At 39.6% G+C, this 12,747-nt stretch overlaps 1 protein-coding gene across 1 annotated transcript in view; it reads right to left on the bottom strand.

Moving 5' to 3' along the window:
• PPP2R5A (protein phosphatase 2 regulatory subunit B'alpha) overlaps positions 1–4,401 on the bottom strand; it is a gene marked incomplete in the record, with an annotated part of 2,279,188 nt that extends 2,274,787 nt beyond the window's left edge. The window contains 1 exon segment of the mRNA XM_044055395.1: positions 4,203–4,401. Coding sequence (XP_043911330.1) covers positions 4,203–4,350 — 148 coding nt within the window.
• Between the last annotated feature and the right edge of the window lie 8,346 nt (positions 4,402–12,747).

Below are 12,747 nucleotides of genomic sequence, written 5' to 3'. Positions count from 1 at the left end.
TGTGTGCAAGATGGAGGAAGGTGCATGCATGGGTGTGTGTAAGAAGAAGATAGTTGTGCGTGTGTCCGTGTGTAAAAGTGAGGTAGGTGTGTGCGTGCGCAAGAGGGAGAAAGATGTGTATGTGCATGCAAGAGGAAGGGAAGGTGTGTGTGTACATGTGTGTAAGAGGAAGGGAGGAGTGTGCATGCACACGTGCAAGAGGGAGGTAAGCGTGTGCGCACAAGAGGGAGGTAGGCATGTGCATGCAGGTGTGTGTGTATGAGAGGAAAATAGTTGCACACGTGTGTGTAAAAGGGAGATAAGTGTGTGCATGTGTCTGCGTGTGTGCGTGCACGTACGAGGGAGGTTATGTGCACGTATGTGTGCGTAACAGACAGGTATGTGTGCTTATGTATGCGCGCGTGTGCCTGTGTAAGAGGGAGGTAGGGCCTAGTGCGCATACAAGAGAAGGAGGGAGGTGCGTGCCCATACGAGTGCGCATGAGGGAGATGTGTGTGTATATGTATATGCAAATAAGAGATACAGGTGTGTGTGCATGCATGTAAGAGAGAGTGGTAGGTGTGCATGTATGTGCACATAGGAGAGAGGTAGGCATGAGTATATACATACAGAAGAGGGAGGCAGGTGTGTGTACATACAGAGGAGAGAGGTAGGTGGGTCGGTGAGTGCAACAGGGAGGTAGGTGCTTTGGTGCAGGGGATTAAAGGAAGGGAGGTGTGTGTGTATATGCACAAGAGGAAAGTAGGTGTGTGTATGTAAAAAAAAAAAAAGGGTGTGGGGTGGCACCCAGTTCATTACCCTACCTAGGGTCGCATTTGACCTTGATCTGGCCCTGGTATTCATCTGAATTTGCACACTTGTGTTTTACCTTCAGTAATTTAAAAGCAAAATCTACTAGCATCTATTAAAATCACTGCAGCTCTGAAGATTCGTTCTTCAAGACTGAAAGATTTTTTTCATTATTCAAGACTGAATGAAAAAATTGCCTTACAGCCCTAATTATCAGTACAACATACATAAACACTCTGTCAGTGCTACAATCAACATCACATGGATTTTTCTTGGAAAATAATCAAGGCGTAGAAATATACTGAATGATTTAATAACCAAGTGCTTCAGTTGACTTTCAATACACCTGAACTTCAAAATGATCTGGTCTACAATTAATGAATAAAGCTGTGGTGGCTACCAATATTCAGCTACACAACCTTTTAAAAGGATGCTTCAGACAGGAATCAGCAACAAACAGAACTCAAAGTCCAACTGCTGCATTATCAAAAAATAATCAATATAAAAATATGTAAATAATTATCATGAAAATAATAATAATAATAGTAACAATAATAACAACCTCATCTCTTCTACTCAGATTCTCAGCTCCATAAAACTACATGACTGGGCTCAAAATATAAAAAAAAAAAACAGAACCTAAAAGTAGATCAGGAAATTTTTCAGAATAACACATATGGTAAACGATGTGAGAAACAAGGCAGGCTGAAGTGAAACCTACAATAAAATAAATCTGAAACATTTGAGGATTAAATCAGCATCACACTGGAAACCTATGTACAACATTCTGCAAACCAAGAAATACTTTGAACAGAAATTCTACAATACAAGTTGTAGTGAGAAGGTCTTGATATAACTGCTGGGTAATGTTTGTAAAAGGTCAGTTATGACTTCCACATTTAACTGGCTATCCAAATCACTACACACCGTATTGAAACATTGTGCATTGTGCATATTCAAAAAAAAATGTAGCATGTGTTCAACACAAAAAACATTTAATTTTTAACTTTATATTACTTGCATCTGTTTACTAGGGTTGGGCACTGACCAAAACGGACTACTTACAGACTCAGCTAGTAAGATACAAAGAATACAGGAATTACCAAACATAAAAATATATAAATGCTGATTTACCAGAGCAGAAATTTAAAAGTCAATATTCACACAAATAAAGCTGTACCCAAAAAGAAAGCCATTTGAATATTAGAATGAGTAAAGGCATGCTACAAATAACACATAGTAAGTCAAACATATTTAGTGTGAATAAACATGTCTGTTTTAGAAAACTACAACCATATTCTTTACAGTTAGGAAGTGAAAAAGAGAAGAAGTATAAAGAGGCGACAAACAGGTAGGAATATTTGGTACAGCAAGTTCTCATGCGAGACTTGTGCTGTACATGTTAATGGTTACCATGGTGGTACAGCTACTGCAGTTTACATGCTTGAAATGCAAAGCACTGAACACCACAAGCAAACTACCTTAAAAGATGAAGATTCAGTATTACTCATTAAATATTACTTTTCCACATCAGTTCAACTCACTATATGCAGAAAATGCTCACCAACATCTGACACAGTAAGGAACAGTTAAATTCAACACATACAAAACACACACACACACACACACACACACACACACACACACACACACACACACACACACACACACTACTGCATAAAACATTAATTTATTGAAATATGGCAGCACAGCTTTTGGCAACAACTAGAAAAGCACAGCAAACCAAGGGTACGTCAAATTCCACTAAATGGTCTTCTAGCTGCAAGTTTTCCATAAATGCATAAATATGCTGTATTTATGACAGCTTGTGCAAACCTCCACATAGTGATAAAGAAGGAAGAAGTGAGTTCCAGCAGGATCCCTCAGACAACAGCAATAGGCAGTCAGACACTACTCGACACAGCATGGATTCAACAAACAGTGTTTCACTGTTCTTCAGGTTTTAAACCCCCCTCCAGTTTACAGTACTGCTTACTGTACACCATGGGCTTAGTCGGTGCCTGGGTGCTAGACTCAACTGACTGTTTGCCTCGTTAGGCTTGCAGTTCAAATACATTTCCCCACCAATACAAAATAAACTGAATATGGCTAAAGTATATTGCTTTGTGACCCATAACAATGAAATGATATTTACTAACTTAAAAAGAACGTTGACATGAAAATGGATCTAACTTACAAACCTCAGATTTTTGCAAATAATTTTACTTAAATCAACATTCAGAACTAGTACACTAACAGCGCAGTGAGAAATTAATAACTGATTTACTGTAACATCCAGACAGCATGCATATTAACAGAAGATTAAAATTAAACATGAGGTGAGGATATTACTTAAAATGAACACAAAATCCTCCCAGGCAAATATAGTTTGGGAGAAAAACGATTCTACATACGATGCTCTCTAAAGCTGTAAACGCTACAGTAAATAAACTCCATATACAAATTGGTAGCAGTTATGTGCATGACAGCTGTATAACCTGCAAACCTCAACTTTAACTAGACAACTGCACACAGCATTATGTACAGCAATGCCCCTGTGTGATATAATGCAAGAAATATGCAAATATACACGTTAGTACCACACACGTAGATTTAATGCAGGCTTATACAAAATCATCAATATAATAAACAACACCAACTTAAAAGTGAACCTTGCAGTTACCTGAAACAATAACTTAACAAGATCATGCCAGTTCACCTCTAAATTTACCAGACCACGTCCAACCCAGTTAACCAAATTAAAAAATGCTTTTAGAACAACGGGTACGGAGAACCTAGGTTTTTGTCAAAGAACTGAAAGAGAAACACTGAAATGAATAGTATGTATCCAGTTTGTTTTTTCTTTCCTGTGCATTTAATTCTCACACCTGTAACCGGGGCTAGTGACAAGCCTGTTGCTCCCGCAACACTCGTGGAGACAGAGAAGTGACGTTTGGCCCAATCGTTTTAACTACACTTACACACTACATGAATGATTAGGCATTGAAAAACACCCAACGAAAACTGTAACAACAACCCATCTGCGCCCTCAGTACCTTGGAGTACACACATGAAGGAAGCCAAACTCCTCTTAGGAAGGTGTCTGGAGTTTTGCATATATTGCAATGGACTTTTCCAACTTTAAGGAAACAAAGTGCTGTGGCACCGTGTACAACATCAACATAAAACGGCTCAACAATCACTGTGCTTTATTACAGAATCTTAAGATACAGTACTTCCCAGACTGCAAACTTGAAATGTTGCATTTTGAGTAGTTGCGCCATTATTCAAGCAATTGCAAGTGTCACAGGCTTAATTCACAAACCAAGGACTTTAAATGGCAAGATCAACAAACCGAAAAAGACAGCAGAAAACAACAACAGGAATTACTGTCAAACGTCCGACGGACTCACCTTTCAACTGCTGCAAAGGAGACAGCTCGATTGGACTCGTAGGACTCCGGAATTGCGAGGAGCCGTGGGAACGCTTCTGTCGCTGGGCTTTACGAACAGATTTACGAGTAAAACCATCCACTTTCTCTGCCGCGGATATAGCCGACATTTCTCCAACTGTAGTGACTAGTTCCCATGAGAGGAAATGACCTGTGACGTCCTTGCGTCACGCAACTTCGACATAACACGTCCACGTCATTCAGCACCTTAGGGTTTGGTCGGGGCTGTTTTTTTTTTTGTGTATAGCAGAAGGCAGATTATTCAGAGAATGCTCAATGTATTTCTGTTTTGTAGTATGTAGTGGCCTCGTGTCTTGTAAAGGACTTTTCTGCTTGTTTGTTTAATGGAATGCAACGTACGTCGTATAGGTATTTTCATAAACGTTTATGTTAACTTTTTGCAGACAGATTGCTGCTAGTTTACTTACGCAATTTTTCTTTTTTTAACTGCTGTTTTGAATTGATAAAAGGCGTTGCACTTAACATTCTTTCAGACTTAATGTATTTTTTAACATCTTGGGTTCGCGTAGTTGTGGACAAAGTGTGAATAACTGACATATTAGATTTCCCCTCCTGTAACTCGTGTTGCAGTACAGAATTTATGTGTTCCAAGTGTAACTAAAAGAAACTGTGAACGTAATATTTTTACAGTGGGCATTGTTGTAGAACAGTACCTCCGGTCGGTCTGCGCAAAAGTGGATATAGCTTGTGTGACCGACATGTCAAATGGCCGTGATATTTTATGCAAATGATGCACGGTAGACCACCACCATGCAGATTTGACATCATGCGTACACTGGTAGTTTATTGACAGATATTGAAATCACCGCAGTACAGGTGGGTTCTGCTTGTGACAGATGTTATTACTTAGTTTGCCTTGGTCCACATTTTACAGAGCCACCAGGTCACTTAGGCTTAGGGCTAACCCTAGCCTTGTAAAATGTGGACTAAGGCAAAGTAATAATATATGTCTCTGGCGGAACCCAGATAGGCGTTTCTCAATGAACATCTCGGTGTTTAGTAAGTTACTGTTTAATAACATAATCAGGATAAATCAGAGACATTTGAGAGGTGTGCATGCTTCATAAACGACCTTCTATATTAATACATAAATATGTATTAATTACGTCTTCCATTAGTAGTTCTAGTTACAGAGCTGTTTATTTACCATTATTGAATTGTAGTGCCCCTCAAGCTAATGTGCCGAATACCAGGTGTATGTTCATGAGGTTGGTGAAGACATCGCCACAGATATTCATTCATTATTCAAACACGTTACCTGGTGTTGGGTGGTGGGCTGGGTTTAGGTGAAACTTTCTACTGCACATCCAGAGAGGTACTAACCCCGTACAGTGTTACATTTGCAAACTGTACAAAAGTAACAGTTTGAGTTATTGATGTATTACATTTTATAAGGTGTTTTATAAAAACAAGATGTCACAAATCCCATGTGCACCCTCAAAATCAATAACAGAGGTGCAGTAGTATTTCCTCCGTAACGTGTTTAAGATTTATGTAAGAAATTTCTCCATAAAAATACAGAACGTCACATAGAAAAGTTATTGTTTCAAGGTGGAGTAACATGCTGTTTTGTCTATCTTTAAAACACACACTCCCATACATATATGTGTATATAAATATATCTAGAGAGAGAGAGTGTGCCTTACCTGTAGGCAATGGAATCCATGGTGCCTACCTGCTACCCACTAGCCCCCCAAAATAGGGTTGCCACCTTTTAAGCAGGCCAAAGTGGGGCATGGGGGTGTGGCTAACATGACACTGGCCACGCCTCCTACCATGACACCCCCACCACCACCACTACTACAGCAGTGGTGAAGGATATGCAATTAAGGGTACCACTAAACATTTCCCCTATCCCTCAAAAATAGGGTCATAATTTAAATATTGCTCTTATGAAGTTAGAAAGTTGCTTGAGTAACAAGGTTTGTGTTAACACACTTTCTGAAGGATATGAAGTCTGAAACTCAAATGTATGTTATTATTTAGTGACTGGAGTCCTCAGATGGGCGGCCACGGTGGTGCAGTGGTTAGCGTTGTCGCCTCACAGCAAGAGGTTCTCCGGTTCGATTCTTAAATAATGGCATTGTATAATGCCTCTTTGCTGCCCTTCCGCAGCTGTCTGGTATCCGCGGCAGTTCTGATGTACTGCGCATGCCTACGCAGTACATCAGAGCTGTGGCCAAACGCAGCGGAGAAAACAAGATCTCCATTGCTTTTTACTGTCTCGCTATGTTAAATGGGTAAACATAGCGAGACAGCTTTAAAATAAACCCATTTAACATAGCGAGACAGGTTAAAAAAAAAACAACGGAGAAAGCAAGATCTCCGTTGCTTTTTACACACTGTGTCGCTATGTTAAAGGAGTTTAACATAGCGAGACCTGTGTCGCTATGTTAAACTCTTTTAACATAGCGAGACAGTGTTTTAAAAGAGACTTATACTAATGGAAAAAGTCCGGGCGACCGGACCTTTTTCCATTAGTATAAGTCTATTTACAACGTGCACGCTGGCCAATCAGCGTGCACGTTTTGGAATATTAATGGGGGGGTCATGGTATAATAGCCTAAACCACTCTACAGACGCAGTCTTTGAGCAACAAGTTCTTCAGTTTCCTTACTTTTTACAAAGTCATAAATTTGTATCTTTACTGTTTGATGGGTGGCAATGTTGCCTCTTCCTGGTAAAAAGTGAGACATTTCATGAAGTGGCTGTAATGGAGGAGGAGATTCAGAGTCGGAGAGAAATTTTGTATATTTTAGACCTATTTTTGTGAATGATTTAGGGAGTAAAACTTTTATTAATATTGTTTTGATTTGTTGTAGGGCTCTTCCTGGCTGAATACCCACCCCCTTAATGAATTGCAGCCAACTGTTGCACAATTTACAACAACCAGGCCTAACAGGGAACAGCTCTGCCTGCATGTCCGGGTTTGTCACTGTTGGTGATGTAACCGAATTGCCGTGAAAAAAACAGAAGTATTAGCTGCTTTTCAATGGAAATTCAGTGTTATTGAAAAGCAGGACTTTTAATGTCCCAGCAGGATGAGGTAGCTCAACCTGTGAGTGTCCCGCTGATAGGATGGGTGGCAACCTTACGCCCCCCCATGAACCTCCCCATCAGGCCTCCAACATACCTCTTAACTGTCCAGATTTTTACAGAATGTTCAGATTTTTGCCTCTTATTTTTGATCTGTTCCTCATAAAAATTGTGCTTTTCTGGCAAATCATTAATGATTGAAGTCACTAAGTAATGACAGACATTTGAGTTTCAGACTTCATGTGACTGCATACCCTTCAGAAAATGCATGCTAATGCAAAGCCTGTTATTTTGTCAACTTTAAGTTAATAAGAGCAATATTTAAGACTTGCCTCAATTTTTGGCCTATTGTTCCCCCATTATTTTTGGCTGTGTCCAGATTTCTTGCATTAAGAAATTGAGAGGTATGGCCTCCAAGCAGAATTGCATTTTTCTACACTTTGTCTTACAATTCAGCATTTTTCCGTCCTTTCAACACATCCTAACCATTCAAGACTACACTGTAATAACTGCGGAGGAAATAATAAAATTAAGTAGTGCATCTTGTGGGGGGAGTACCAGAAAAGTCCCCAGGAGCCATAGATTTCTAGATTCTGTGAGGTGCATTTTGGTTATTTTTTTAATCTTGGTTAGCCCCAGAGTTACCACCTCTGCCTTTTTATGCAGGACAGTCAGTATTGGGCAACTGTCTCCTGGGAACAAAATGAAAATTGTCAAATACCCTGAGATTTTAGGACAAAAAATATTTTGTAAGTTTTCTTTAATAGTCACATAAAACAATTATTCTGTACTTAAAATGTCTAAATGTTGTACGAAGCAGCATAAAGCACCTGGATTAGAGAAGAATGAACTTTTATTTTGACAAAAAGTGAAAGCCATTTATTTTCATTGGTTGGGCATATGGTTTGTCGTGCAATATATAACATTTTCATAAAAAGTGCCACTCTGAGCATTGAAAAAGGTAGTCCTAGTTAAACGAGAGGATTAAGACTATATGAGCTGCTTACAACAGTCCAGGATTTGATTCCCTCAGTTTTTATTTGCCTGCTGTGAGACTTTGAGCAAGTCATTTAACCAGACAGTGCTCTGGGGCAATTGAGAAACTGAACTAGGCAACTCAGTTGTTTCCTTGACCACATGTCTAACAACCACCTATGACCCTTTTGATCCAAGGATGGCGTGAACTAAGCAAAATTCATTTGCAAGGAAATAAATGAATTTACTCACTTTGTTCTCTCCTTTTTTCCTTCCATTTTGTCAGCACATCCTAACTAGCCAAAATTGCACTGCTGTAAACAACTTGTATGCACAGAAGGCCTAAATGCCTATCAATTACAGCCACTTTGACTACCCAGTGCTTACACATCTGATTATGGAACAAATTATGATCACAATAAAGCAGTACAGATTTGCTTCAAACTAATGCACAGTAATACTTTAAAGCATGTACCTCAGTTAAGTAATTGTAATTTAAAATGGCCATTGCAAAGCATTCCAACTTTGTTAATACAGACACACACTGTCAAAAGAGCTGTCCAAGTGTGTCAGCTGGGTTCAGTGGTTTAAATACATGATTACAGAACTGGCAAAGGGGTTTATAGTGGTATGATTTGACTCTGTAAATACTCTTTCTCTGCTCTTGTTTTTTAAGAGGCTTTGTGATGAAATATTGGGCTACTGTTCTTGAGGTTTGACTTTGTGATGAAATATTGGGCTACTGTTCTTGAGGTTTGACCAATCACATTAAGATATTCTGGATGGCCATTTTCTATACCAGTGTGTGTGTGTGTGTGTGTGTGTGTGTGTGTGTGTGTGTGTGTGTGCGCGCGCATCTATTTCCCTGATGAAACTGAAAATGTTTTGTGACTGACCTTTCTAACTGCAATTATAAAATATCATAAACTTTTGAGTGCAGGCAACAGCTGTAGTTAAACATGGGTCTGTATTACATTGTCAAATTTCTAAAAGTTTGAACGATGTAATATTGAACGATGTAATATTGAACTCAAATGTCTGAAACCTGAAAAGAGCGAAGTCACGGCACATAGAGTTTTTTCCCAGGGAAAAAAATCGGTGGGCCATTTTTGGGGCTTTGCTATTTCCTCCATCATGGTGCATTCTCGATGTTGGTATATTTAAGTGGGGGGGGTGGAGGGCGAAGCCCCCCACTTTAGTTTGTTTAATGTTGCAGTTTTTTTGGGGGGGTTTTGTTAGGGAACAGCAATTTATTTTTTCCTGGGAAAAAAATCGCTGTTCTGTCTGTTCGCTGATTTACTGTTTCGGACATTTGGGTTTGATATTACATCGTTCGAAGTTTTAGAAGTTCAACGATGTAATGTAGACCCGTTAAACATCATTGAAAAAAACTTTTTTTACAAGAAAGCAGGCCCACAGACTAAATTTAAAATTGCATTGTTTCTGGGAAAAAAATCTACAAGATACCATAGTTTTGAGCTTTAAGCAAAATTGCAATTAATTATCACATACACAAGCCTGGCATATACGTGTGTCTGTGTATGTGTGTATTGTAGCATAGTGTGGTGATTCTCAACCTAGGCTGTTAAAACTGATGTTTTGTCAATAATATTGTAAATAGATTTGTGATATGATCTGTTAAAAATGGCCTCTAACCTAGCTCATTCACACCACTAACTGACAAATTTTATACCAAAGACAGTACAACCCCAGATGCCTCTTCAATATACCCCCAGCTCCTCACAAAGAAGGCTACACTGCACTACTACTCTTTCTCCATCTTTACTCCTAAACCATGGGAATCCCTCGCCCCGAACTGAAAAAAGAGTTGCCACATCAAATCAAGCTGTACTTGCCACACAGTAGGTTATATCACATAAAGGCACCTCATCCTCTAGCATTTCTCTCTCTCTGAACTACTCACGTAACACCTCTTAACTCTACCTCCACCAGTTGTGTAGCTTGGCATACTCTTTATACTCTACTGAGTACCTTTTTTTCAGAGCATTAGGTCAACATGGCTTTTATCAGGTCATATTATGTCTACAAATTTCTAAGTGAATGCCTTTAACAACAAATACAATATTGCTAATCTTAAAACGATATTTTTAATAGTTTTAGGGGGAAGAGCTAAAATGTTACCTTTATTAAGTGCTTGGGGGTCAGTATTTTGAGAGGTGGATCATTTTTAAGTGATAGGTGTCCAAGGGGGGTAGCAGTAAGCTTTTTTGAGTACAAAATAGAATTTGCTTACTGCACCCATGACCTCCACCACCCTGGCCTCCTGCCCTGACTGTCATTATTACACATCATTTCCATCATGATATAAACCTGAACTATAACCATGTAAACTGCAAAATGTGCATTTATCTCGTAATTGCTGCTACACCTGTTAATTGCTACTGTATTGTTTTTGTTATATAGTATTCCTTTCTGTTCTGTCTTGATATGTACAGCTTATTGCCTCCCTGTTCCACCTTTTTTAAAATTTTCTTTATGAATTATTTCACCAAGGGAGTACCTGCAAATGATCAGTTGCGATCATTGTGCTTCCATGATAAACAAATGTAAAATAAAATAAAATGCCTTGCACGTGTTATAAATGGTGTTGTTTTGCTCTACAGAGATGTGCTGCTCTTCAAGAAAAGACAGATATGTCTGTTTATTTGGCAGGTTCCTTTACGTAGTACTTATAACAAACAGTTACATGATTAGTTTAGTGTACAAAAAAGAGAGCTATAGCCTGAAAATAAGAGAAATTGACCTCTCACTAGGGAAAATGTCATGCCTAGAACAGCAGCACTCTAGACTACTTCTTCTTTTGGCTTTTTCCCGGTTAGGGGTCGCCACAGCGGATCACCTGTCCGCTCATGATTGGCAGTTGAGTTTTACAGTGTCGAGTTGCCAGCCCGGCGCCCAACCTTCCACAGAAGGCACACACATGCACACACTCACACCTAGGGCCAATTTAGAGTGTCCAATCCACCTACAGTATGTCTTTGGGATGTGGGAGGAAACCGGAGCACCCGGAGGAAACCCACGCAACCACATGGAGGACATGCAGACTCCGCACAGAAGGCACCCCAGCTGAGGATCGAACCGGAAAGCCTCTTGCTGTGAGGTGACAATGCTAACCACTGCACCACCGTGGCTGCCCAGAACAGCTGTGAGGTGACAATGCTAACCACTGCACCACCGTGGCTGCCCAGAACATCAGCACTATAGACTGCACTCTGGAAAAGAAGAGACGATTTGAAGGAGCCTGAGACAATCAGAAGGTAGTCTGCTAAAGAATCCATTTAGGAGGAGGCTGTCTAAATTTATTTTAGGACTAAACCTAAACTGGAATGTGAAACTATATATAGTTTTTTTTTTGTTTGTTTGTTTCATGTCTTAAAAAATGAGTTTGCACTATTGAAATGTTTAAAGCAGAATGAAAAAATAATAAAAAAGTTTTTATGGACAAACTGCCTTTGCTGTCTTATTTTGATACCTTTGTGTATGCGCATGCGTGTGCGCACACACACACACACACATATATATATATATATATATATATATATATATATATATATATATATATATATATATCTATATATGTTTGTGTGTGTTTTTTTTCACTTGTATGTTTTCTTCAGATGTATCTGAGGATATCCTAAATCTCTTGTTTTCCTGCTTTACTGGGTTTTAGATTAGTCAGTTCAGAGTTTGCTGATTCCTGCTTTTTGTTTGTAGTTCCTGTGTGTGCTGTTCCTTTGCTTTATTTGGGGAAAGAAGTTACCCAGCAGCCCCTGGTATAAAACCACGCCAACGCCGCATTAGCGATTTATGATAATTAGCAAATGAGTTGAGTTGCCACGTTAGCAGCACAGGTTAGCAGCAAAGTGTTATAGATAGCACCCCAAAAGCAAGCCCCCCTTTCTTGCTCACCCCTCCTGAAAGAAAACTCTTTTTTTTTTGTTGTCTTCTTCCTTCTAGAGGGAGATGTTGCTAGTGTGTCCTCTCCCTCCTGTGAACTGGAATCTGAATTATTGAGGCAATGTTACAACTGTACAGCTGTCTCATGTACACAGACAACTCTCTCCTCACACAAATGTATGCAAACGTACAATTATACGGCCGAGCTCTTGAGACCCCAAACATCTCTAATGCCCAAGTGAGAGCGGAAGGCTCAAAGGAAAACAGCATCATCTATGGGACCTGATGGTGTCCCCCCTGTGTGCGCTACATGCACCAAGCAAATTAAATCCTCAGTAGATGGCTGTTTAATCGTAGCCTCACCTCGATCACTGCTCAGGAGTGGCGCTACCCACTGTGATCCCACACTTGACTGCGGATTCCACCGACCCTGAAAATTAATTACCCATTAGCTGGATTGTTTTGTCCCAAAAGCAGCCAGAGGATCATAATAAATAAAGGATAACATAATAGGAGACATAGGGACTCTTGACCACCTTTTGTTTGCCCAAGGGGGG

The sequence above is a fragment of the Protopterus annectens genome, chromosome 1.part2, assembly GCF_019279795.1.
Source record: "Protopterus annectens isolate FY-2018-M chromosome 1.part2, PAN1.0, whole genome shotgun sequence".
Lineage (NCBI taxonomy): Eukaryota > Metazoa > Chordata > Ceratodontiformes > Protopteridae > Protopterus > Protopterus annectens.
This window is presented reverse-complemented; position numbering and strand designations above follow the sequence as displayed.